Raw genomic sequence first — 26,121 nt, forward strand, 5'->3', positions numbered from 1 at the left:
AGCAACTTTGGACAGATACAGATTTTCTAATATGTATTTTCCTTTGGCAGATTTAAACATACTTTGCAATTTACCAGTAATCACAGCAGGCAGAATTCAACGTTTGGCACTGGTAGGATTTGTATGTAAAAGCAATTTTCTGGATTTTAGGGCCTAAAAAAAAGGCACAAAAAGTACATACACAAAAATATAAAAAATAATGAAGTGAACTGGAACAAAATGCCTCTGTATGTTACATACAAATGCCAGTTTCTATCACTGAAATAGAATACAGTATACAATTCATCTTTTGGGCAAACCAGGACATGTTAAACATTTTGTACATTATTTTAAGTTATCAAATACACTTGAAGATGATCAGGTATAAAAGAAATGTTGAAAGGCAAATATATATAATTACTGTTAAATAGCAGCAAAAAGAAAACAAGTACCAATACTTTTCTTAACAAATTTTAATAATCATCGAACACCAGGTTGTCTGGGATAAAAACACGAATTACAAGTTACCGCATTTCTGCAAAATGCTACAGGAAGAAGCACAGCATTGCTGGCAATATCCTAGTGGAAAGACTGGATTGCTTTGTCTTTTTTAAAAAACAAAGATGTCAAGAGCTAATTTTGTGCAACTGAAAGTTTGTCGCTAGAAAATGCTGTAATTGTGGGCAAACTATATTCTTGCACAAAATACTGAAATTGTAGTATTTGCATTTCCAAAAGAAATAGATGCAAAAACTCACAAGTAAGATCTGTCTAAAGTACAGACAGTTAAAAGCAAGTGGGGGATTTTGGCTATCTTCTCATTACTATGTTTTTTAATGAGAGCAATGTCAAAAACATTTAACAGCATCAAAATAAAAAAGCATTAATCCTTGTATTACTCAAACTGCCAAAATAGAAATAATGCTCAAATTATCAGTAGTGGAAAAAGAGCACAACCCCATTTCTACTGTACTTCAGCAGTGTGCATGAGTATAAATTATTGGAAATCTAGACTCCAAATCTTCATCCCCATCCTAAAATCATAGAACCCAAATAACTCTTTTCAGTACAAAAACATGCTGAAGACAGCAAGCTATTTGATAACATAATTTAACTACATTATATTCAGGGGTGCAGTCCTGAGTGGTAACACAGCTGCATAGCATTTTCTGAATACAATAAATCTAAAAACTTCTTGCCATTTTTGAATAGGATATTGCATTTTCAAGCACATAAAGAAATTGAAAGGTTTCATATTTCATCTTGTGTTTCAGAAGTAACAACATTAAAATATATTATTATTACCTGCAGAAAAGAATTATACATATAAAAATAACTTGACTTGGGGGATACTTTTGGTGCAATTATTGTAAAAATCAACTGATTCTTTAATGTTTCTGTTTCTTATTCTAGCTGTTAATACTATAGTATTTAGATTCCCTTTCATATACACAAATTCATAAATCCTTCAGAATTAATTGCCATGCAGAATGCTGACCATTTCTATAATTACAGATGCTCATTTTTAATAAAAGAGAGTATGAGCTCCATGGTATGCTTTGTGATTTTGGTTGTAATAAAGTTCTAGCAATTCAGAAAAGGTTGTTGCATTTTTTATCATTTACTTTTCTGTATTTGGTAAGTAAGTCAGATAGCCATTTCTCCTATATTCCAATGTAAATAAATCTTTGCACGTTTCAATTCGTAACAAAGGAAATATTGGCATACACAATGGAAATAAATTCTTACACAAACCTCTCAATTAGCTGATTTAAGTATTTATGCCACTGGTTGTAATGAATTTTAAATGCATAAAATTTCATTAAAATTCTGTCTTCCAGTTCCAAAAAATTAATGCTTCACAACCAAGTGATTAAAATTGTCTGAAGGAGAAAATTTGTCCTGATCCATTCTACTGTACAGTATTACAAATGAAATCACATGGAAAAAATAATAATCAGGCAATAGAAAATGTACAACAGCTTTGATGTTATACAGAAATATTTTTTAAAAAATCAAATGAAATTCATGTTTTCTTATCACAGCCACTTCACTGCTGACTGTAATGGTTATTTCATTTTCATATCCTTGATAAGCTAGCCATTGCTATAAAAATGCAATTGATTCTTTTGAAATATATATCTTGCCTACAGCAATATTGTTTTGTGGCACATATGTCAACAGAACAGCAATCCAAAATAAAGTGACAACTAGATTTAATAAATTAATAATCTTTAAAGATGTACAATGAACATTCATTTTTAATCCAAGGTTTTAGGGTATTGGGATATTGCTATTTACACATTTACAGATCTCAGTACTGGTAAATTCAGAAATTGCAGATAATACACAGCCTTAACTGCTATCTGAATGCCATGAGAAAAGAAACCAAAATTAAAATATAAAACCCCAGCTGAGAAAATAGTTTGGAAATACCCAAATAATAATGACCAGTCTATGACAAAGAACACAAAGGCAAAGGAAGATCAAGTAATTTCCATGTGACCATTTCTATTCTTGTGAAGACTGAGGTGGTGACGGTGATGTCCCTGGTTTCCCAGTTTTTCGTTCATAATTCACAAGTCGTTGCCCAACAAGATATCTAGGATTTAAAAGAGGTTTTTTTTAAAAAAAAATAGTATTCATTTCAGTTGGTTCTGAAATGAAATACTAACAGAAGGAATTCACAAAAGATACAATTTCACTGGAGTTTTTTAAAAAATAAATTTCCATTGTTTTCAAGGGATACAGGAAGGCAGCATTACTATTGTAATGTAGTCAAACCACAATAAACACAAATTCTATCACTGCACAATTTCTGGTGCTTTTGAGTGATATTATGAATGTCAAAAATTCTATCCATAGTTCCCAAGTATTCCAGCTTCCTAAATATTTAGGAGATTGTCACTATACTCTGGCATTAATAAATCTTGACTAGGATACTTACTTATCATTTTTAATATGCTCATAAAGGCGCTTGAATTGACGGACCTGAAAGGATAAGATTCCCATCAAAACCACTACCATGAGTAGAAAAGGATAAATCCGTCGTTGTACTAAATTTTGCATCTCAGGAGTGACACCTGTAAATAGTAATAGAAAAACAATGAAATTAAAAATTGGATTAATGCAAATTCTAAACTTTTCTATTACCAATGTGAAATTTTAATGTTAATTAAGTTATCTTTTCATTTGTAATAAACTATAAATATAAACAATTATAAAATATTACATTTCAACTAATGCATTCTTTTAAAATAAAGGTTGTAAAGGTTTATCTTTGTTAATGCCACTTACGCATTTTGAAAAAGCAGTTAATACCTGTGACATAATAGCATATTCTCAAAAATAAGAAACTGTAGTTAACTGAAAAACCCAACAGCTCAACAACTAGTCTTTTTTCTATTCATTCAAAATTGATTCTCTACTATTTCTCCCTTACTATGGATTCTTGGTAGTAACACCAGAAACTTTGTGTAAGATCCCATTTGCCTGCTGAGATCCAAAAAGGAAACAATACCATTTGCCTTCTTTATATTAAATTACTTAAAAGTTTTTATTTAAAATGCTAATTCTGATACTAGAGTAACAACCATAAGATTATCAGGAATTGATAACTGGTATATATGTCTAATGAAAACTTTAAGGGGGGGGTGTCACAATTCAAGGATGCAAAATGGATCCATAGGTCAATCTGCTTTCCATACTGGTATATCAGCTACATTCTAGACTGGTAGTAGTGACCTAGTGAAGCAGGCTGTACTGTCCACTGATGCCAGTATGCTTCCACTCTTCAACTTCCCAAAGGAAATTCAGCAGGTTCTTGGTCAACTGCTGGCCAACTTCATAGAAATTAGAACTAATAAAACTATGGCATATTTGAACCCTATTTTATATTGAATTTCATATTCATTCGTCCCAAACTTGCTCTAGATTCAGAAAACACTTGCAAACATGACAGGAGCACAAAATAATTTTCTGTGTTCTGTGAACTCTCATTTCAAAAATCTACAGAAACCAACAGGTGAAAAATAACTTAAGTAATTATTTTGGGGGTGGTACAGATACGTTTATGTTGTGATTACTGAACTTATACTACTCTGTAATAATTCTGATTATAATGCAAATATGACTCCGATATAGCATCAGTTTTATAGTTTTAATTTCTTAAATATACTATTTGAGGTTTTAAGCTAAACATAAAATACAATAAGTATATTGAAACTATTGATGAATGTGTTAGAAAGATATGGATATAGTTGACATATCATTCATATAAATTGCACCATTTGATATTTTAACATAATGATGATAATATATTTCCACTATAAATCTTAACTGAACGTATCATCCAAATATGAAATCTGCATTGCCATTTGCACTTACCTAACAAAGGTGTAACACCAGAAGCTACAATATAAGGTACACAGAGAGAAAGCAGTAAAACTGAAATAACAGGTGCTGCAAGCTTCTGTATTATAAAGTGTAAGTCAATATTTCGAATTCCATTTGCATAAACCTGAAATATAAGATTAAAGATATATGAATAATGATTGCCCAGCAAGATTATATTTAGTGCAAAGCTTATATTCATAACTGGAAGACAGTCAATGTAAACACAGAGATGAGAGGTACATTTTATTTTTAATTATATTGCTTTTGGCCTCCTCAAATTCAAGGAATATATCTGATACACAGGGACAACTCAAGGTCGGTAGGACCAAACAAACTGGTGGTAGGAAATTCAAGGATGCAAAATGGATTTATTTTTATCTTTCTAGCACCTAAAGTTACCTAGTTTATCAGCAAACTTAAATGGCGTAATCTGGGGATGCTCTGCAACTACCAAATGGTTTGAGGGGTAACAAATTATACACCACTGTCTTTAAAAAAAATACTTATTTTTTTTCCTAGTGTTCCTATCAGAACTCTAAGATGGGTTGAGAAATAATGACTGTGATAAGCTTCCCAGAAAGAAGGCAATATTTCACTGACTGAAAGACACCTAAATAAGACTATAGGACTTGAACTAAGTTAAGAAAATGAATGATTACCATTTAGCTGATTTGCAAACAGAATAGTAAAATATGTGATTCTTCCTTACTAAAGCATATATACAGTCAAGTCCAGAAATATTGGGACATCGTCACAATTCTAACATCTTTGGCTCTATACACCACCACAATGGAGTTGGAATGAAACAAACACAATGTGCTTTAACTGCAGACTGTCAGCTTTAATTTGAGGGTATGTACATCCAACTCAGGTGAACGGTGTAGGACTGACAGCAATTTGCATATGTGCCTCCCACTTGTTAAGGGACTAAAGGTAATGGGACAATTGGCTTCTCAGCTGTTCCATGGCCAGGTGTGTGATATTCCCTCATTACCCCAATTACAATGTGCAGATAAAAGGCCCAGAGTTCATGTTAAGTGTGTTATTTGCCTTTGGAATCTGTTGTGTCAACTTTCAAGATGAGACCCAAAGAGCTGTCACTATCAGTGAAGCAAGCCATCATTAGGCTGAAGAAACAAAACAAACCCATCAGAGAGATAGCAAGAACATTAGACGTGGCCAAAACAACTGTTTGGAACATTCTCAAAAAGAACGCACCGGTGAGCTCAGCAACACCAAAACACCTGGGAGACCATGGAAAACAACTGTGGTGGATGACCGAAGAATTCTTTCCCTGGTGAAGAAAACACCCTTCACAACAGTTGGCCATGGGTGATGGGAAGAGAAGAGTATGGAGAAGGAAAAGGAACTGTTCATGATCCTAAGCCAGTGGTTCTCAACCTTTATAGTGCTGCGACCCCTTTAATACAATTCCCCACGATGTGGCGACCCTTTTAATACAATTCCCCACGATGTGGCGACCCCAACCGTAAAATTATTTTCGTTTTGAATTTATCGCCCCTGAAGCCATATTGGCTAGCGATCTGAACTGCTTGCGATTGCCTTGAGGACGAAGGCAATAAAGCAAAGACTCCTCCCCTATTAAGTTTATCGCACCTGAAGCCAGATTAGGCTAGTGATTGGGAGTGATTGCAGCTGGCTTGAGAGGGAGACATCAGAGCAAAGATTTATCTCTTTTTTAATTCATCGCGCCTGAAGCCGAATTCGGCTAGCAATTTGACGAGCCTGCAGCTGGCTTGTGGAGTCTACCATTGGAGCGCGATTCTTCGACTCAGAAGTATACTTCCCATATTTCCAATGGTCTTAGGCGACCCCTGGCAAATCGTCATTCGATCCCGAATGGGGTCGTGACCCACAGGTTGAGAACCACTGTCCTAAGCATACCACCTCATCAGTGAAGCATGGTGGTGGTAGTGTCATGGTGTGGGCATGTATGGCTGCCAATGGAACTGGTTCTCTTGTATTTATTGATGATGTGACTGCTGACAAAAGCAGAAGGAAAAATTCTGAAGTCTTTCGGGCAATATTATCTGCTCACATTCAGCCAAATGCTGCAGAACTCATTGGATGGCGCTTCACAGTGCAGATGGACAATGACCCAAAGCATACTACAAAAGCAACCAGAGAGTTTCTGAAGGGACAGAAGTGGAATGTTATGCAATGGCCAAGTCAATCACCTGACCTGAATCCCACTGAGCATGCATTTCACTTGCTGAAGACAAAACTGAAGGGAAAATGCCCCAAGAACAAGCCGGAACTGAAGACAGTTGCAGTAGAGGCCTGGCAGAGCATCACCAGGGATGAAACCCAGCGTCTGGTGATGTCTATGCGTTCCAGACTTCAGGCTGTGATTGACTGCAAATAACCAAGTATTAAGAAGGGAAAGTTTGATTTATGATTATTATTCTGTCCCATTACCTTTGGTCCCTTAACAAGTGGGAGGCATATATACAAACTGCTGTCAGTCCTACACCGTTCACCTGAATCGGAGGTACATACCCTCAAATTAAAGCTGACAGTCTGCAGTTAAAGCACATTGTGTTTGTTTCATTCCAACTCCATTGTGGTGGTGTATTCAGCCAAAGATGTTAGAATTGTGTCGATGTCCCAATATTTCTGGACCTGACTGTATGCCTGGGAGATTAGAGCGATGTGAAAACTGACTCAGATGGAGGGAGTAATGGTTAGATGTTATTCAGACCCTTCTTTGCTGAATGGGAAGCCTCTGCTATATTCCATTGTTTTCCATGAATAGAAAAAAAAAATTTCTGTTTACAAAATACAAATCTGTATCCAGGCCATATAATCGAAGTTAATTTAGCTACTAATATACTAAGGTCAATTCTGAGACGGCTTTGGTCGCGTTGGTGGATGATCTCTGGAGGGCCAGGGATAGGGATTATTCCTCTGCCCTGGTCCTATTAGACCTCTCAGCGGCTTTTGATACCATTGACCATGGTATCCTGCTGCGCCGGTTGGAGGGATTGGGAGTGGGAGGCACCGTTTATCGGTGGTTCTCCTCCTATCTCTCCGACCGTCGCAGACGGTGTTGACGGGGGCAGAGGTCGACCCGCGCGCCTCACTTGTGGGGTGCCGCATCTCGCCCTTCTGTTCAACATCTATATGAAGCCGCTGGGTGAGATCATCAGTGGCTTCGGTGTGAGGTACCAGCTGTACGCTGATGACACCCAGCTGTACTTTTCCACACCGGCCACCCCAATGAAGCTATCAGTGCTGTCCCGGTGTTTGGAAGCCGTCGGGTCTGGATGGGGAGAAACAGGCTCAAGCTCAATCCTCCAAGACAGAGTGGCTGTGGATGCGGCATCCCGGTACAGTCAGCTGAGTCCGCGGCTGACTGTCGGGAGCGAGTCATTGGCGCCCGATGGAGAGGGTGCGCAATTTGGGTGTTCTCCTGGATGCGCGGCTGTCTTTTGAAGATCATTTGACGGCCGTCTCCAGGAGAGCTTTCCACCAGGTTCGCCTGGTGCGCCAGTTGCGCCTTTCTAGACCGGGATGCCTTGTGCACAGTCACTCACGCGCTTGTGACGTCTCGTCTGGACTACTGCAATGGTCTCTACATGGGGCTCCCCTTGAAGGGCATCCGGAGGCTGCAGTTGGTCCAGAATGCAGCTCTTGGTGACACCTATCCTCGCAGGCTGCACTGTCTACCTGTGGCCTTCCGGGTGCGCTTCAGGGTGTTGGTGAACGTCTTTAAAGCGCTCCATGGCATAGGGCCGGGTTACTTACGGGACCGCCTGCTGCTACCGAATACCTCTCACCGACCCGTGCGCTCTCACAGAGGGACTCCTCAGGGTGCCGTCGGTAGCGACAGTGTCGTCTGGCGACACCCAGGAAGGGCCTTCTCTGTGGGGCTCCGCCCTCTGGAACGAACTCCCCAGGACTTCGTCAACTTCCGGACCTCAGACCTTTGCATGAGCTCAAAACTTACTTATTTATCTGCGCTGGACTGGGTTAGTTTTTTTAAGTTATGGGTTTTTAATGGGTTTTATCTCTAAATTTTAATTGTGGCCAATTCGAATAAGTTTTTTTACTAGTATTTTAATTGTATCTATAATGTATTTTCATTTTTTACTTGGCTGTGAACCGCCCTGAGTCCTTCGGGAGAAGGGCGGTATACAAATTTAAATAATAAATAAAAAAATAAATAAATTCAAAATGGACCACTTTAATTGTCTTATATACATGAAAATTCTAATAAAACAGACTATTTTCTCAAAATTGTTGTCTTTGTTGTAGTAGGCCAAGTGACTGATTTTCATCCATAGAACAGTACAGGTAGTTCTCGACTTACAAACACAATTGAGCCCAACATTTCTGTTGCTAAGTAAGACATTTGTTAAGTGAGTTTTGCCCCATTTTGCAATCTTCCTTGCCACAATTGTTAAGTGAATCACTGCAGTTGTTAAGTTAGTAACTCAGTTGTTAAGTGAATCTGGCTTCCCCATTGACTTTGCTTGTCAAATGGTTACCAAAGGTGACCCTGAGACACTGCAACTATCATAAATGAGAGTTGGTTCCCAAGTGTCTTAATTTTGATCACATGACCATGGGGATGCTGCAACAGTCATAAGTGTGAAAAACAATCATGCCTCTTTTTTCAGTATCATTGTAACTTTGAACAATCACTAAATGAACTGTTGTAAATGGAGGACTACATGTATTTTCTCCTTTCCTTTTTTTCCCCAGGATACTACATGATCTTCCAAATTGCCTCTGGAGCAGAACTCACGGATGTACAAGAGAAAAAGATTGCCCCCACCCAGTTCTCTGAGGAAAACAATTCCAACTATTTATATCATATATATTCCATCAATATTCTGGTCACTAAAGCAAACAAGGTAAATATTTCTAACCTGTTCAATGACTGTTTTCAGCCACCACTGTGGCCCCATTAAAGTTATGGCAGCAATTATTTTAGCATGCAGAACACCAAGGGCCCAGTCCTATTTAAACAAAAGCAATCATTGTAGTTATTATTTCAACACAGAACATTTTCTCAGTCTAATTAAGACTTGGTAAAATTAGGAAACAAACCTTGTGTGAAACATATTTATCTTGTATCTACATCAACATAAGAATGTAAATTCAGAAATCCCCATAAAAACTATTTTTCAACTTTTGATGAAAATGCACACAGAACATCTATCTGATTTTACCAACTTGCTACCACTTATATTAAAGTTGTCTGGATTAATGAAGTTACTGATCCTATTTATAGTATATTTCTATACAATATCTAAAAGTGATTACATAGGCGGCTACTGTATATAAATAGAGAAAAATCCCAATCCATTCTAACACTGAAGATAATGAAATGACTGCAAGCAAACAACCAACCTCAGAGAGCACTAAGGATTCCACAGGTAGGATGGACTGAACACAAATATGTAAGCAGGCATGTACAGAAATGTATGGTGAAAAACAGCTGAACTATTTCATGAAAGAATAGAACACAATTTTCTAAGACCATTTTCAATATTATTATTTCTGTATGTTTTGAAAGATACATTGATTTAAGTCTAAATTTAGGATCAGGATGTCTCAAGAACAACATTATCTGAAACAAGTTATTAGGCACTTTGAAGTTTTCTTTCAAGGTTAGCGATCACATAAAGTGGATAAAGAGCCAGAATGAGGTCTTCTCAGGTCTGGAATCTAGGATGTGAAATAGCTTTGAAAGAAGGTGTATTTTGAATAACCCAGACTATTTCTTTAAGCAGACTTTTTTAGAACCTTAATTGCATTATGTTTTGCTGCTTTTAAAACTCTACATTTTAACTGCTATTGGTTCTCCTTGCTGGTTTTAATTTTTAGATCATATTTTAATTTTGTAAGGTACTGCTTTCACAAGGTAGACCCTCTATGTGTCTCCCTTCAATTACAGATTAGCAACTTTAGAAGCTGCAAGAACTGACCTGCCAGGGGTAGAATAGTGGAGTCTGATCCAAGGGAACTCTTAGAGGAGCAACAATGACTAGCTCAAACAAAAGTCCAAGCAGGAGTGGAACTACACCAGCCAGCAATGCAGCAACAATTAATGTCTTCATTATCTAAAGAAGAAAAAAGTTTCATTTATTGAGAATAAAGTAATATGTTGTTTTAAATAGACAAGTGGGTACATAAATAACATTAAAATCAAGAGGAACTCAAACATAGATAAACTTGTGCAGATGCATAAAACCAGAATTATAAGTGACATTTTTTACTTAGATCAGATGTGTGACAAAATTAGCATGTCAACTGGGTGTCAGAGCAATGACATCATGTCATCAAAGAGGGCATAAGTTTCTGTTAATGATTTTTTAAATTCCCTTTCCTCTCTCCCCACCCCCAACCCACATGTTAAGCTTACTGGAGACTTACAACTAACAGTGACCCAAAATTGTGAAGTGATTTCTGTTGAATTTCAGAATTCACTCAGAAATTCAGCAAAAGAACTCCATTCTTTCGTATTGTGGTTCAGAGAAGAAGAGTACCGAGGCAAACTTGATATTACTTGATGCTCTGCCCCTTTTTGCCTTGAAAATTAGATAGAACTGAAAAATACAGGCCTAGTGAGATGCCAAAGGGTCAAAAAATATCTCTTTTGTGCCTGTTGTTGTCTGTTGTTTGTCCATCCAATGTTTCTAGAATTTTTAAAAAAGATTACTATAGTCCTTGCTTAATGACCAGTTGCTTAATGGCCGTTCAAAGTTATGACAGCCTTTGAAAGGGTGCTTTATGGCCTGTAAAACACTTCTGTCGCAAAATATTGTAAACCCCCCTCCCATTACATCATTGCAATCTGGATCCTTGGCAACTTGTTCCTACTTGTTATGTTATGTTATGTTATTTATGACTGGTTCTCAAGCGCACTATGATCACGTGATCGCCATTTGCAATCTTCTACCAACCTCCACAGAAAGTGAATGGGAAAGCTAGCATAGAAGCTTGCAAGCTGCTGCCACCTGCTGAAAGGATTTTGTCTCATTGCTGGAGGATGGCTGAAAAAGCTCTGTTCAATCTGTATCTGCTTGGATCTTGACAGTCAAAACGCAAACAGACATAGAGCTTAAAATTTTTCTCTCCCTGTCTCTGTGGAGCTCTCCGCAGAAGTGAAGAAAGAAGGATCCCAAATTCCATCCATACCTGGACCTTCGCTGCCAAAATTTAAGCACACACAGAACTTAAAATCCCTTTTTTCCTACCTGTATCCCACAGTGGTGGGGAAAGGAGAATTTTGCATGCCATGTATGCTTGAAAAGCCAGGCACAAATGGAGTTTGGGGCCCTTCTCTCCTTGTCTCTGCAGAGAGCTTTGCAGAGGAGGGGAGAAAGAGATTTGGGATTCTGGGCATGCTTGAATTTTGGCAGATGAGATCCAGGCATGTGCAAGTTTGAGATCTTTCTCTTATCCCCCACCCCCAAAGCTCTCTACAGACAGAACAGACTGGGGAGAGAAGGAGCCCAAGCTCTGTGCTTGCTTGAACCTCAGCAGCTAAAATCCAAGCATGCATGGAACCGCAAATCCCTATCTAACCATGGAGAGCCCACAGAGGCAGGGAGATGATTGTAAGCTCTGTGCTCTGTGCTACAGGCACAGAACCCAAAATTCCTCTCTCCTTACAAAGGCCCCGCAGGCATTTTTAAAAGTAAAACATAAAAAATATTTTCTAGGGTTTTTTTCTTGTATTTTTAATATTTTAATTTTTTTCTTTAAGATTAAAGATTGTCTTGTTAATTATATATGTATAAAATAAATAAGAAAATAAAAAGTGAGAATAGTCTTTTTCTGATGCTCGACTGGAATTCTACTAATTGGTAACATTAGTAAACTAGAATAATGGAGAATGTTATGGCAGGTTGATGACAGAAGCATTAACCATTCATTTAATGGTAAGTGGATATTCTCTTGTCAAATCCATATTGGCACTGATTTTGTGAATGGGTAACTTATAAGAACCTCCAAAATTATACTCTTAAAATTTCAATATTGTAAATCCTTGCATTCAGACTGTGTGCTGTTTCAAATTACTAATATTAATTTTTTTCTGTAGCTTTCATGTTTCCAAGGAAATATTTGTTATAGCATGATCCAGGAGACATGGTCTAATTGCATCTATTGAATTCTCTTCCAAATTAAAAAAAAAAAAAGAATAAATGTTCTAAAAACTTACCATAAGGGACCATTCCTTTACCTTCTGAAAAATCACTTGACGACCTTGTGGCATCCAAGCAACAAGTACTGTCACAGCCCTAATTGTTAGCCAGCAAACATACAGTCCACAAGCAGCTGTATATAATTCATGGATTTTAGCAGTTCCTGTCCAAAAAGACATCAGCCAGCGGCCAGCAAACACTAAAAGCAAAAAAAATAAAATAAAAATTATTGCTAGTAAGAAAGCTTTGTATTATTCTTATGGTCATCAAATAATATGGATCCAAAAAACTCATTCTATAAATATAGTGGATCGGTCCAGTAAGTTCTCAGCTGCAAACATTTAATGAAATTGAAGGCAATTTCAATACCTGGGGGTCCATTGTTTAATAAAGGGAGGGATGTATGAAATCCTAGTAAGTTATTGTAAAATTACTTTTTATTGATCCAAATAGTATGTATTGCAAGGGCACTGCACAGTTGCATTACACAAAAAACAATGGATGTTTGCAAAAACACTTGCCACTCTTTGTACTACGCTGTCAGTCAAAAGCACACCCAGTTTTTTTCTAGGAAGCTGAATTGTGTACCAGGTAGATTATTTATATAATTCGGTATATTATTGATTTACAAAGCTCTTGGTGGTTTGCAATAAAAGCAAATTTAAAATCCAAACATTTAAAGTAAAACAAGTAATTAACACTAGCAGTTAAAGTCAACAGCTAAAAGTCCGAACAAGAAAATGTCTTTTGAAGGCCTTTTTAGAAGTCAATAAAAATGTTAGGCCCCTCAACTCTGTAAAAGCAGCATTCCCAAGACTTGGAGTGTCAACACAGAATATACAAATAGGATGAGACTATTGCCTTACACAATATAAGCCGCCCTGAGTCTTCGGAGAAGGGCGGGATATAAATGTAAATAAATAAAAAAAAACTTGATTCCAACTTGCCACCAAACAAGCAACTTTGGGTGAAACAATAGATGCTGAGATTCATAAACAAGCATTCTCTAATATAACTTGGGCTGGCATTTATGCCTGAAGAAAGACTAAAATTCAGTTTCTGTTCTAGCCAGGGGTGGGTTCTACTTACCAGGAGCGCACGCACGCTCTTTTCTGCGAATGTGAAGATCACCGATGATGACATCATGGCAGGTGGGCAGAGCCTCCTCCGGTTTTACTACCAGTTCTATAGAACCAGACCAAACCAGGAGCAACCCACCATTGATTCTAGCACCCTAACTACTGAATTTATTGGTCTCTATCCTTTTAATTATTTTTACAACTAACTTAAGGCAGCAAACATCCAAGACACCTTCCCCACAATAGCCCTGTGAGGTGAACTGGATTAACAGAGAGTCATTAGTTCAAGCTCACCTAAATGGCTAAGGCAGGACTAGAACCCATGGTCTCCTGCTTTCAAGTCTGGTGCCTTAACCAATAAATCAAACTGACTGTCAGAGTTGTAGTTGGTAAATCATCTAAAACTGATAAAAAGCTTTTGTACTCATTGCCTCAATTGAGGCAAGCAGATTCTCAAACAATGTATTTGCTTCTTATGAAAGAATATAATCTGATTCAAATAGGCAAATGGACTATCTCTCTGGAATTATGGCCCCTCATAATAAGCACCTCCATTTTGTCTGGATTCCATTTCAATATTTTTTCTTATCTTGTTATTGATTGCAAATACCATTTTCTGACAGTTACAGAAAAATAGATATGGGTATCAATCAACATATTGAAAGCACTCAGCTACAAATTTCTTGATGATTTCCCCCAATAATTTCATATAGATACCGTGTTTCCCTGAAAATAAGACCCTGTCTTGTATTTTTTTGAACCCTGAAATAAGTGCTTGGCCTTATTGCCATGCGCTCAAATGCCCAATTGGGCTTATTATCAGAGGATGTCTTATTTTGGGGGAAACAGGGTAGTACAGAAGATTGAGAGTGAATGGAATCCTTAGACACGATGTAATATCTCCCATTTGAAATAAAAATTGCCTCTGACCAATATTATCTTAAGTCTGACTCTGAAATAGGAATGGAAATATCACAGAGTCATGTCTCCTATTTCCAAATTTCTCAATGGTTTCAGAAATATACCATCATTAATGGCACTTAAAATTGCTAATAAATCAAGCAAAATTAACAGAATTACATCTCTAAACAGATAATCTATCAGATTGGCCAAGGTAGACTTAGTGCTGTAGTCTTCCATGAAACAAATATGAAATAGGTCATGGAATCTGCTTCCTATAGGACTGATTCAATTAAGAAATCACCACACTTCCCACCCATTCTAGGTTAGAAATCTGTCTATAGTTGTGTATCTCTGAGGGTTCAAAAGGAAGCATCTTAAGAAGAGGCCTCATTTTCATAGAAATTTACACAGAATAACATGCAAAATTAATGAAAAATTAAGTGACCAAAATGGATATCTTCTACTGTGAAATTCATACCTGGTAATGTAAGGCAGATAAGACTTGCAATCAGGAGTGTTATACACATGAAAATGATCAGCAAAAATATCTGAAATATAGAAAATTTAATACATCTCTGGATAGGATACCTTAATTTATAAATCAAAATTATGTTTGATTTTATGAATCAGACCATTAGAGTTTGTTTTATAAGCCATAACTAAGCAAACCTTGCTTAGTCTGTTGTATGATTTTAGCTTCCATGTCTGAACAATTGTAATTATCATTTCTGATTATCTGAAAAGCCAAGGCATAATTTTTAAAATTTATTTTAATCTTCATTAGTGCAATTTCAGTACTTCATTTCTACATATTATATTCTCCCAGTATTCAAAGAATCAAAGTAGTTTTTCATATAAAAAGGATGGCAAATTTCAAACTTTCTCAGAAATATATAGACATACTGATTCACACATGGTTACAGGATTAAGATACTTTAAAAGATGGTGTATGCTGTTTCTGTGTGAACTCATGAACTACTAAAATGCTATCTTAGCCTATGATTTTGTTAAGAGGTTGTCTAGATTTTTCCAGCCCAGTCCTTACAGTCCTAAGACAGAAATAGTAAAGGTAAAAATTTCCCTATCCAGTAGTGTCCGACTCTAGGGGACAATGCTCATCTCTGTTTCTTAGCCAAGGGATCCAGTGTTGTCTGAAGACACTTCCGTGGTCATGGGGCCAGCATGATTATATATGAGATGCACATAACACTGTTACCTTCCCCCCGAAGTGGTATCTATTTATCTACTCACATTTGTATGCTTTTGAACTGCTAGTTGGGCAAGAGTTGGGACAAGTAACATGACCTCATCCTTTTGTGTGGTGCTCAGGACTCAAACCTGGGCTATAAACTTAACCCAGAGTCTTAACTGCTGAGCCACTGCACCCTTCAAGACAGAAATACCCCCTTTATAATTGTTTCATTATATCCCATAGAAAAAAGGCCCAGCCAAGTGAGAATATTGTATCAATTCTATCACAATGGGATTCAAACATTGTGAACATAAGTCAAAGAGACAGATGATATTATACCCTCTTAAAACTACAACCCTAGGAATTCGTTTCTGCAGATAAGAAAAACACAGAATAAATTAAGACAGTAATTAGTTATTCTAGGTATTAAAACAGCCTACCCTGAGTGGAAATTTTAAAGGCCGGTGATAAGGCTGAAAACCAACAGGTCCTCCTTGTTGTAATATGGCTTGGTGGGCTGCATGCAGACCTTCTCCTACAACTGGAATGGCATTATTATTGCGAGCTGGTTGGTTATTAGGCTGCTGGTTTGCATTGTTTTCATTCTCTTCCTGGTCTCCCAGTAAGTAAGAATGAAGATCCCTAATACAAGATTTAATAGTATTTAATTGAATATATTAACATGAAAAGAATAAGAATGGCAGTAAGCAATAAAATATGAATAATCTATTTTTATCACAGATTCAAACATTATATTCATTTATTTATTCAATTTCTATAGCCACCCATCTCAAATAAGTGACTCTGGACACCAAAGGTGTCAACTTATTAAGTTTAAAAGAAGCATTTTAAAACAATAAAAAAATAAGTAAACTAAATGTACGTAATATCAGGAAAGTATCTCCCTCCCCTTTATTTTGTGCTTCAGGTCAGTTTTTTACTCCTGGCAATTGCGTGGAAAAGCCCTTGCAGTTTCTTGTCAAGATTTCAGAAGCGGTTGCCACTGCCTGCTTTCTAGGGCTGAGAAAAAGTGACTGGCTCAAGTCACCCACTTGCCTTTGTGCCTAAGGCAGAATTAGAACTTATGATCTCCCGGTTTCTGTCCTGATGCCTTAACCACTATACTAAGCAAAGACATTATCAAAGGGATAAACACATGAGATTGCTGCAACTTCATATTTACTCCTTAAGATCAAAATAACTAAAGATGCCTAAGTCTGCAACTGCAGTACCCCACAGGATAATACATGACTATAGCCATTAACATTCAAGGAGTTTTCATAGAGGACCCAGTGAGAGGAGAAAGTGGAGCATAGGATGCCTCAGGGTTGGTGGACCAGGCTATGTGTGAGCTGGGGAGGTACTGCAGTGCTAGGCCTCCCAGGCCCTCTCCACTCAAGGTACCCCATCTGCACAATGACTGCAACAGGAAAAGCAGGGATGGGGGGCAGTGGTGGGTTCTAACCGGTGTTACCACTGGTTCGCTTTGTGCACTCATTTTTCGTGCGATCGACGTGCGCGTGCTCACTTTGCTGAGTAGCTGAGGCATTGCAATCTGCTATGCCACGCCTTTCAGCTGGGCTAAAAACAAAGGAATAGAGGTTGGTATAGTGCAGGGGTGGGCGGTAGGGCCCAAATGACAGTCGGAGCGAACCAGTTCACTGTCACATCAATATCTCCACTACCGGCTCTCCCGAACCGAGGAGAACTGGTAGCAGCCCACCACTGATGGGGGTGTGTGTCATTAAACAAGCCGTTCACATGGGTGCCTTGCTTAAAGATTGTCAAAACTTGTGACCATAATGGACAAGCTCCATTATGGTTACAAGCTAAGAACTACCTGTACTTATCCTCATGCATATTTTAAAGGAATAAAACAATTTCTCTCTTGCACAAACTTAAAATATAATAAAAATGCTGCATAATAATTTTTTGCTTCATTTTCAACACATGCTAAGCAGACAAACATTGGACACTCAGCTTCAATTATTTAAGTAATAAAAAGTTTCAATCATTTGAAAGGACTGGACTCTTCAAACTTACAATAAGTAGCCAGCAGTAACAGTCCATCCTCGTACAAGCCCCTTCAGCCACTGCCTTGTGTGTCCTTGTTCAAGCAAAGCTGGCAGAACCACTTGAAGCAAAAGTAATTCTAAGGAAAGTTCACTTACAGGAGCATCACTGTGGGAATAAAAGAAGCTGACATATTTAAAAACAAACTCACTGTCTTACTGATGCAAGTCTAATTGTACTGATGCAACTATATCATTAGTTGCATTTTTTCTTAAACATTGTTAATTGTGGGCATTCCTTCTGAAGCAAAATTAAATTAAGTGTTGCATGTCTCCCCCATGACTAGCATGATTCATATTAGGATACAGATCATAATGTGTAAAAAAAATGCTCCAAATGATAGCCAGCTCATATGTATGAAAAATTTATCTGCATAAATAATTGTTTGGGTCAAATATAATGTTAACTGTTTAGTGGAAAACTTGGATTTCTTGTTTTCCTTGTTTTCATTTTGGTTTCAATTAATCACATTTAGGCTTATATATACTTTAGTGAGAAAGCCAAGATCAGAAATCATGATTTGAAGAGTTGCCTAAAATCCCATTTTGTTGTGGGAGAGATTATGAAAGGGGAAACAAATGACCGAGATCCATTCACATATTATTAAATCCACATTTTAACATCCAAACTAGATAAATATTTATTAGTTAGTTCACTGTTGTCAGTTCACAATTATATTACCAGCAGTTCATTTCAAATAAACATACAATGTTAAAGTCAAAGAGTATCAGCTATGGAATGAAATAGTTTTTCTTACCTATAGAGCATTACGTTATATGGTAGAAAGTGAGGCAGCAGATATTTAATAATTCGTATAGGAAGCCAAAGCATGAGCAAGACAATTGAACCAAAGACAATCTGAAACAACAATAAAAAAAATTCTGTATTAACTTTTCTATTTTTAGCTTCAATTTAAATTAAAAATAAGCATAATTCATCCATGTTTGAAGATAGCAAACTTCTTTCCCCTTTCTTAACTTCCATTCTTTCATTATCATATTTTGCCCTGACTTTAAAATAAAAAAATGGTTGATAGATTTTAACAGAATCAAAATCCTATGCTAAATTGTAATTTATTTTTTTTAGAATTTAGAAGGACAAGTTTTAGCCATACTATCCTTTGCAAACAATGTTTAGCAATGGACAGAAACTAAGAGAGAGAAAAATGCAGATGCACAGTGAGTTTTCTCTTAAGAATTTCAAAAACTATCAAAATCCAGATATTAAGTTGGTTATTTATAAGTGGTCTGGCTCATATACAAAGCCACATTAATAAACCAGTAAGAGTTCAGCTATAAGTATTTTGACGTTGAAATCACATTTTCCTTAGAATAATACAAAAAGACAGTAATAAACACATATTTATAAACCATTATTTATGATTTCAATTTCCTATAGATTCAATGTGACAAAAGTTAAGGTATCATCAATGCCTATTAAAATGTGAGAGTAATTATAGTTTGTTAGTTGACATGCTGAGTATAGGGGAAAATATATTTAATTATAAAAAGAATCTGAATGCACAGTTATTTGTTACAATAAGGAAATTAACACTACAAAGAAACTCGAAATGTAACTTTACCACTGACAAAATAAACCTCCTGAGATGTCTATAAATGGGCAAGTGAATCATTTCTTGAACTGGATTAAAATCGGGATCATTTAAATTCCTCAAAAACCAGAGGACACCAGGTCTCAGTACCTGAAAAGGAAAATTAACACTTCAATGTTTTGAAATTATTTTTCTAATAATTTAATATTCTAGAAACCTGTAATGCTCCATATTAATTTTCAGTATAATTATAGCACCTTCAATCTGTTGAAAATAAGTGAGCCAGTTTTGCTGCTAATTAAAGTTACAGTGTTTTAGGAAAGGGTGTCAGATGATTCTGATGTAAAAAGCCTGCTGGTTGAAAGTCATCTTCAGGAGTTGGGAAGCACTCAAAGAATGGAGGCTGACTCCAGTAGGAAACATCTGGAGCAGTTGGGTCACATGTTGTTTATACCAATCCTGAGCAGACATACAGAGTCTCTGAATGAGTCACAAACTTCAGAAAGCTGAGCAGAGTTGCTTGGTGTACTTCTTCATAACAAGGCAATAGCCCCATATAGTAGAAGGTAACCACTAGCTAGCAGCTCTTTAATGAGAACAATCTATCCAACCTAGATTCTATGTATTCATGTCTTGTAGCCCATGTATCCTGGACTTCCGTTTCTCTGATTTTGGGCCAATCAATAACCCTCCCAAGAACACTAAAGTTTGGATCACGATCTTATCATGCTACCCTTTTGCTGCTCTAACTTTGGACTTCTTCACAATCAACCGCTTGCATTTCTGTAAACTAGTGTGTGTCCAACAGCATACATGCCTGTTTTGTGTGTGATAGCCTGTTAATTTGCTTGTAATGCAAAGTAACCTACTTTGTAAAAACAAAGTAAACTCAGCTCTATGTGCATGGTTGGTCTGGAAGTCAGGTTTTCAAGAATTCCCTAACACTTTTGAATTTAGCTTGGTCCAGGATTTTCAGAATTTTCCAGTTGAAACTATGATTGAGTCTGTCTATATATGGTGATATAAAGGAGTTTTCATTGTGTTTTCTGATTATTAGTTGGTGTTCATGGATGCGCTCTGATAATTTAATCCTAACTCCCTCCAGCAACCAACATCCAGATAAGCACAGATTAACACCACACAAATAATCAAGCAGAAACAATAACTTAATCAAAAAACAATCAAGGAGAAAACTACATTCCCACTAACACGGGCAGGGCAATGTATTATATATAAACAGGATTAAACCCACACTCACTAGCACTAGTTGGGTAACAAAATATCTGCAAGCAAACAACCAAGTTCAGAAGAACCAAGGAAGACTCAGTTCAATCCTCAACTACATATATTATTTTTTATTGTATTTATTTTAACAATGATGCTGTAGTTGTGGAGATAACTGTATTCTGTTGATTTGCCAAAAATATTTTAAAAATCAATGCAACAAAACCTAGCAGAAGTTTCACAATTTGGAGAAGTCTTACAACAATGGAGCGGGAATCTGAGCAAAAAATTTAAAAATTTATGTTATTCGGTGTGCAGTGTTTTGCAATTATCATAGTGAGTACTGACAATGAAAGCAAGCCTGCAAGCTATTTCAAAGGTTCCAGGGTTTCATCAACAGTATGATGGCAAAAAAGATAATGGTAGACACTTCAATCAAGGCTAGTGGCACTCTACACTAAAACTAACCACCCAAGAGCTGATTACCTACTAATTATAATTTTACATAAATCACTTGCAGTCTTAAAATTCTAAGCTATGGCAATAACAGTAACTAATGGAATATTTATCAGATATCACTAACTCAAAGCTTTTGCCTTTCTTGCCAATTCCAGATTAAAGATCTACCTGATTTGCTTCACTCTTCATTTACATTTAATTGGACGGGAAAAGAACCACTGATAACAAAGTAGTACTTTTTCTCTCATGTCCTCTAGAGTTTTCAACGTGGTTTTTTCCCCCGTGGCAGCTTTAAAATGATGGGCAATTGATTATATACGGAATGTCCCCCTTTAATACGATTAACTTGATTATCTCCCAAACTTGAACAATATTCAGAGTTTGATTTTCCAAACCTTAAAATTATTCTTTTAGGGTAATATGATGTTGGAAAAATCTATTCTTTTCAGCTGCAGTTACCCAATTCCCATTTAAATTAGGATAGTACCTGAGTTAAAAGACATTTAAAAATTTTATACCTGCAGGTATTATGTCTATTTTACACTGTGTTGTGATTGTTTTAATGTCTAATGTAGCCCATGAAAATATATGTGCATATGAAATAATAATATAACTACTACTACATCTCGCTCTGAAGCTTTGTATAAAGGCCCATGACTTACACATTTTTAAAAATATAGAGTTGAAATTTAAATAAACACAAATCTGGCACATATACAGAATCTGCTAGCTCTACTGAACCACTAATCCTACTTAGTTTAGAGCTCTACAAACTGCTTCCCTTCCAACTGGCAATTTAAAATTTTGTCTATGAGCTTGTCTCCTCCCCCCCTCCCCTTTCTCCTCTCATCTCTTGTGCCCTTTCTTTTCAAAGTGTAAAACTGTGGGCTGGGATTTTCTTGCTTTACTCATTTTACATAAACTGACTTAAGAAAATGTTCAATTGAATGTGATACTAATGGTTTACACAATTAAATCTGCATAGAATTTAGCCTGATTATTCCTGATCCGAATATATTCTGGCATGAAAGGCTTACTCAGATTGTTTGTTGATGAAATAACCCTCTACACAGTTTTTAAATTTAGTTTAATTTGAACATCCAATAGATTTTTGCAAAGACACAAATGAAGAAAACTTTTATCATTTAACACCCAGGTTTTCAATATTTTCAATACTTACTTCTCTCAGGAGGAGGATGAAGGATGCAAAATAGAAGACATATACCATTCCGACTAGCCAATGTAGGAACATTGTAGTGCCAGGGGCAGACTGAAAGCTTAATTCTCTATCCTTCAAAGTAGCATCAAACATTTCCTATGTAAAAGATAGCAATGATATTTTTATGTCTTTCAATTTGGGAGTGACTCAGAGCTTTACAATGAAAAAAAAACACAAACTATTCACATTCTCATAATAATAAAATACCTACAGAATCTCCAGTATGACACTGGATGGCCTATCAATTATTTTTCATAGAAAATTACAGCACTTCATTGTATGTGTATACTATAAATCTATAATAATAAACAATCTTCACTATCTAACAGCTAGACAAAATCTAAAAATTAAATTCCAATTTAAAAATATAACCTCTTCAATTTTCCAATTCCAATTTATAAATACAGGTAGTCCTCGACTTATGACCACAATTGAGCTCAAACTTTATGTTATTGAAACATTTGTTAAGTGAGACTTTTCTTGCCACAGTTGTTAAGTGAATCACTGCAGTTGTTAAGCTAGTAACAAGGTTGTTAAGTGAATCTGGCTTCCTTATTGACTTTGCTTAACCGAAGGTCACAAAAAATGATCACACAACACTGGGACACTACAACCATCATAAATATGATCCAGTTGCCAAGCATCTGAATTTTGATCATGTGACTGTGGGATGCTGCAATGGTTTTAAGAGTGAAAAATAGCCATGAGTCACTTTTTTCAGTGCTGTCATAACTTTGAACGGTCACTAAACAAACTATTGCAAGTTGAGGACCACTTGTATAACTTATATCAAGCAAAATGGTCACTGCAAAATAAAATAAAGCAATGGTTTTCCCCAAAATGCTAGTCTTACCAGCGAACAAATGTCCAGCCACCAGCCACAGATAAGAGGAAAAACACCTATTTCTACCACCACTAATAATGACACCTGCAAAATAAAAGTCAGATAGTTGTTTGCATATTCACAAGTGCTGAATATTGACTAAATTCATATTTATTTTTATAACTTTCTGCCTACAGATTCAATTTTATTAAATATCTGATTTTTAAGACTGTCTTACCTTGACAACTATATAGCACACACCAAGCAAGCGACGTGATCTCTGGAATTTTACAAGCGCTGCCACACCCTATATAATATGGTCAAAGAAATAGGTATATTTCATAGTGTAATATTACTTTATGGATGAGAGTGTTAATTCACAGGAAATCATTTCAGTCAACAGGACATTCTGAACCCCACACAAATAGAGTAGGTAATCCGCTGTACTTCCAACACTCCACTAAAGAAGGAGCCTGATGCTAATAATCTAAGAATGGAATACAATTAATTGGTCTTTTCTACCCCAAAATAGATAAAGCAAAATCTGCTAGTAGAGTGACCAACCAATGTTCAAATGTTGAGATTTATACAAGTATTTAAAAGGATACATGACTGACAATTAATGAGACTGCCAGCAGCACATAGCCAACGATGGTTGTGATTAGGCCTTCGAAGTGAGACGCTTGAACCTAAAAACCATAAACACACAACATGTATACATCAAATAGACCACTTTTTAAGACCTATAAAACATTACACATACATTATAAATCAGCCATCAGATTTTCTATTACATGTGCGTTTCATTCCTAAATAGATTTTAATTTTAACACACTGAACACTACACAACTGTTTAACTATGACAGGTTAATCAAACCGTTATAAACAGATACTAGATTTATATCCTGCCCTTTTTGTAGAGAAACTCAAGTAGGCACACATAGTGTTCCCTTCCTATGTTCATTCCACAACAAAGCTGTGAGTTGGGTTGGGCTGAAAGAGAGTGACTGCCCAAAATCATTCCCTGAACACTTAAGGCAGAGGGTAAACTGGATTGAAAATCCCAATCAATATTCATCTGATTCACCACCAATAATCATAATCATCCTCCCACCCAAAATAGCTCAGTAACAGATTTTTATCAGGAAGAAATGTCCTTCCTCTGGCTACACCATAGTTTGTGGCTACCACTTAACATTCCCTTTCCCAAAATTCCTGGAATGTTCAGGTAATATGGGTTTTAGAGGATTATTTGCTTTTCAAAAAGGAATAACTTCTTTCCTTATCTTGTGTGCTTTTGCTGAACATGGGGACAGTAAATTTTGTCTATAAAATACCTATTATAAGAAAAATTGGATGCCCTCTCACCTACATTACAAGTTTTGCAGAAAGGAAAGCTAAAGGAATCACAGATACATTCCTTCCCTGTGTTTTTGGTGGAAGTTGTGCTTGGATTTCTTATAAAAACCCAACAGACTGGATAAAAATCATCCTTCCTTTACTCCAGGAAACATGGGAAACCAGTAGGAAAGAAGGATGATTCAGTTCATAAGTAAAACTTCTGTGGGATTAACAGAATCACTTACATATTCTTCAAAGCCAAGCCCAACTATAGAGAAGTGTCCGATGTGATAGGGGCAAAATGCTAGGAGAGAAAGAAACTTGATGAATTAAAAGCAGAAATGAAAGCTATCAGCCTCTTCTAGACAACAAGAGCCATGAGCCCAAGTCTCTGTGTGGACCAATTATATTTGGCTGAAAATTCAATAAAACAAGATTTGATTATTACTTTCTGAATTTTATAGATTTTGTTTAAAAAATGGCCTCCAAATGATTAGTTTTCATAGCAAAACTATTTTTCTACTGTTTCAGTTTGCATGGATTATAATTGGCATGTATTAGAATAAAATTCAGATGCAACAAGTAATGGTATGAGCACATTCAAGGGTAAAAAAACCCATTTGTTTCTATATGCAAAATTATAATTATGCAGTCACTAAATTGCATGCAGGCCTACTATGGAGTCAATTTCCTTTGAGAAACATAAAAAAGCTATTTTTTTCCTAACAAAAACACATAATTAGTAGTTAAAATTCATGGAGCTCTAGCATAATATGTACCATATGAAAAACTATTCTGAAATAATTGAAAATGCAGTAACTTACCAAAGACAAGTATGAATAGTGTGTTTAACGATACCACCCAAAACACATGTTCCTGAATGGTAGGGAAAAATGAAAAGTAACCATACAAAACTAACTGATAAGCAATATTATCTTCTATTGTGTTCTTGTCATTCTGCTACTAATTTCTTTTCTAATTTTTCTACAATGCAATGTAGGGTTTTCTGCAATAAAATTTTTATCTGTAGGCTGCACATTCACAACCTCATGAGAAAGGTTAATGCAATGTATTTGTTCAATTTGTATGGCTGATCATCTCAAACAAACGACTCTGAATGGCAAACTATCATAAAATTAATTAAAACAGTTATAATCACCATAAAAAAAGTAAAAGTAAAAACATTTTTGTTGTTAGTTGCAAAGTCGTGTCCGACCCAGTGACCCCATGGACAACGTTCCTCCAGGCCTTGCTGTCCTCTACCATCCTCTGGAGTCCATTTAAACTCATGCCTACTGCTTCAGTGACTCCATCCAGCCACCTCGTTCTCTGTTGTCCCTTTCTTCTTTTGCCCTCAATCTTTCCCAGCATTAGGCTCTTGAGAATTATTATAATTAATATATGTTACCAGTTAGGAAACAGACCCTTTCAGACACTTGGGACCCCAAACCTGGGCATATAAGCAGTTCTTCAAGGCCTTCTGAAAGGCTGAGAGAGATGGGGCCCTCCTAATAGCTGGAGGGAGAATGTTCCAGAGGGCAGGCATTAGGCAAAGAAGACATACCAAGGAAGACAAACATTCCTTAGTTGACATGACTCAACTAAGTGCGCTCATCCTGCTGGACCAGATTGGACTGATAGAAACAACTGGGAGAAGATGGTCTGTCTAGTACTTGGTCCCAAGTCATGAAGGGCTTTAAAG

General features: G+C 36.5%; 1 protein-coding gene across 3 annotated transcripts in view; it reads right to left on the bottom strand.

Moving 5' to 3' along the window:
- Window positions 1-595: 595 nt before the first annotated feature.
- Window positions 596-26,121, bottom strand: part of MARCHF6 (membrane associated ring-CH-type finger 6) — a 56,503-nt gene continuing 30,977 nt past the window's right edge. For 2 of the 3 annotated variants that reach the window (XM_058175226.1, XM_058175224.1), the window contains 17 exons: window positions 25,244-25,295; window positions 24,665-24,723; window positions 23,687-23,767; window positions 23,317-23,385; window positions 23,109-23,183; window positions 22,217-22,351; window positions 19,384-19,503; window positions 18,559-18,659; window positions 17,772-17,909; window positions 16,169-16,370; window positions 15,015-15,084; window positions 12,572-12,753; window positions 10,332-10,466; window positions 9,270-9,359; window positions 4,366-4,498; window positions 2,927-3,062; window positions 596-2,581 (listed from right to left, as the gene is read on the bottom strand). In XM_058175226.1, the coding sequence (XP_058031209.1) occupies window positions 2,491-2,581; window positions 2,927-3,062; window positions 4,366-4,498; window positions 9,270-9,359; window positions 10,332-10,466; window positions 12,572-12,753; window positions 15,015-15,084; window positions 16,169-16,370; window positions 17,772-17,909; window positions 18,559-18,659; window positions 19,384-19,503; window positions 22,217-22,351; window positions 23,109-23,183; window positions 23,317-23,385; window positions 23,687-23,767; window positions 24,665-24,723; window positions 25,244-25,295 (1,869 nt within the window). In that variant the 3' untranslated portion in view covers window positions 596-2,490. The remainder of the gene's footprint in view (window positions 2,582-2,926; window positions 3,063-4,365; window positions 4,499-9,269; window positions 9,360-10,331; window positions 10,467-12,571; window positions 12,754-15,014; window positions 15,085-16,168; window positions 16,371-17,771; window positions 17,910-18,558; window positions 18,660-19,383; window positions 19,504-22,216; window positions 22,352-23,108; window positions 23,184-23,316; window positions 23,386-23,686; window positions 23,768-24,664; window positions 24,724-25,243; window positions 25,296-26,121) is intronic. The other variant, XM_058175225.1, reaches the window with a different exon arrangement.

The sequence above is a fragment of the Ahaetulla prasina genome, chromosome 3 (genome assembly GCF_028640845.1).
Source record: "Ahaetulla prasina isolate Xishuangbanna chromosome 3, ASM2864084v1, whole genome shotgun sequence".
NCBI lineage: Eukaryota > Metazoa > Chordata > Lepidosauria > Squamata > Colubridae > Ahaetulla > Ahaetulla prasina.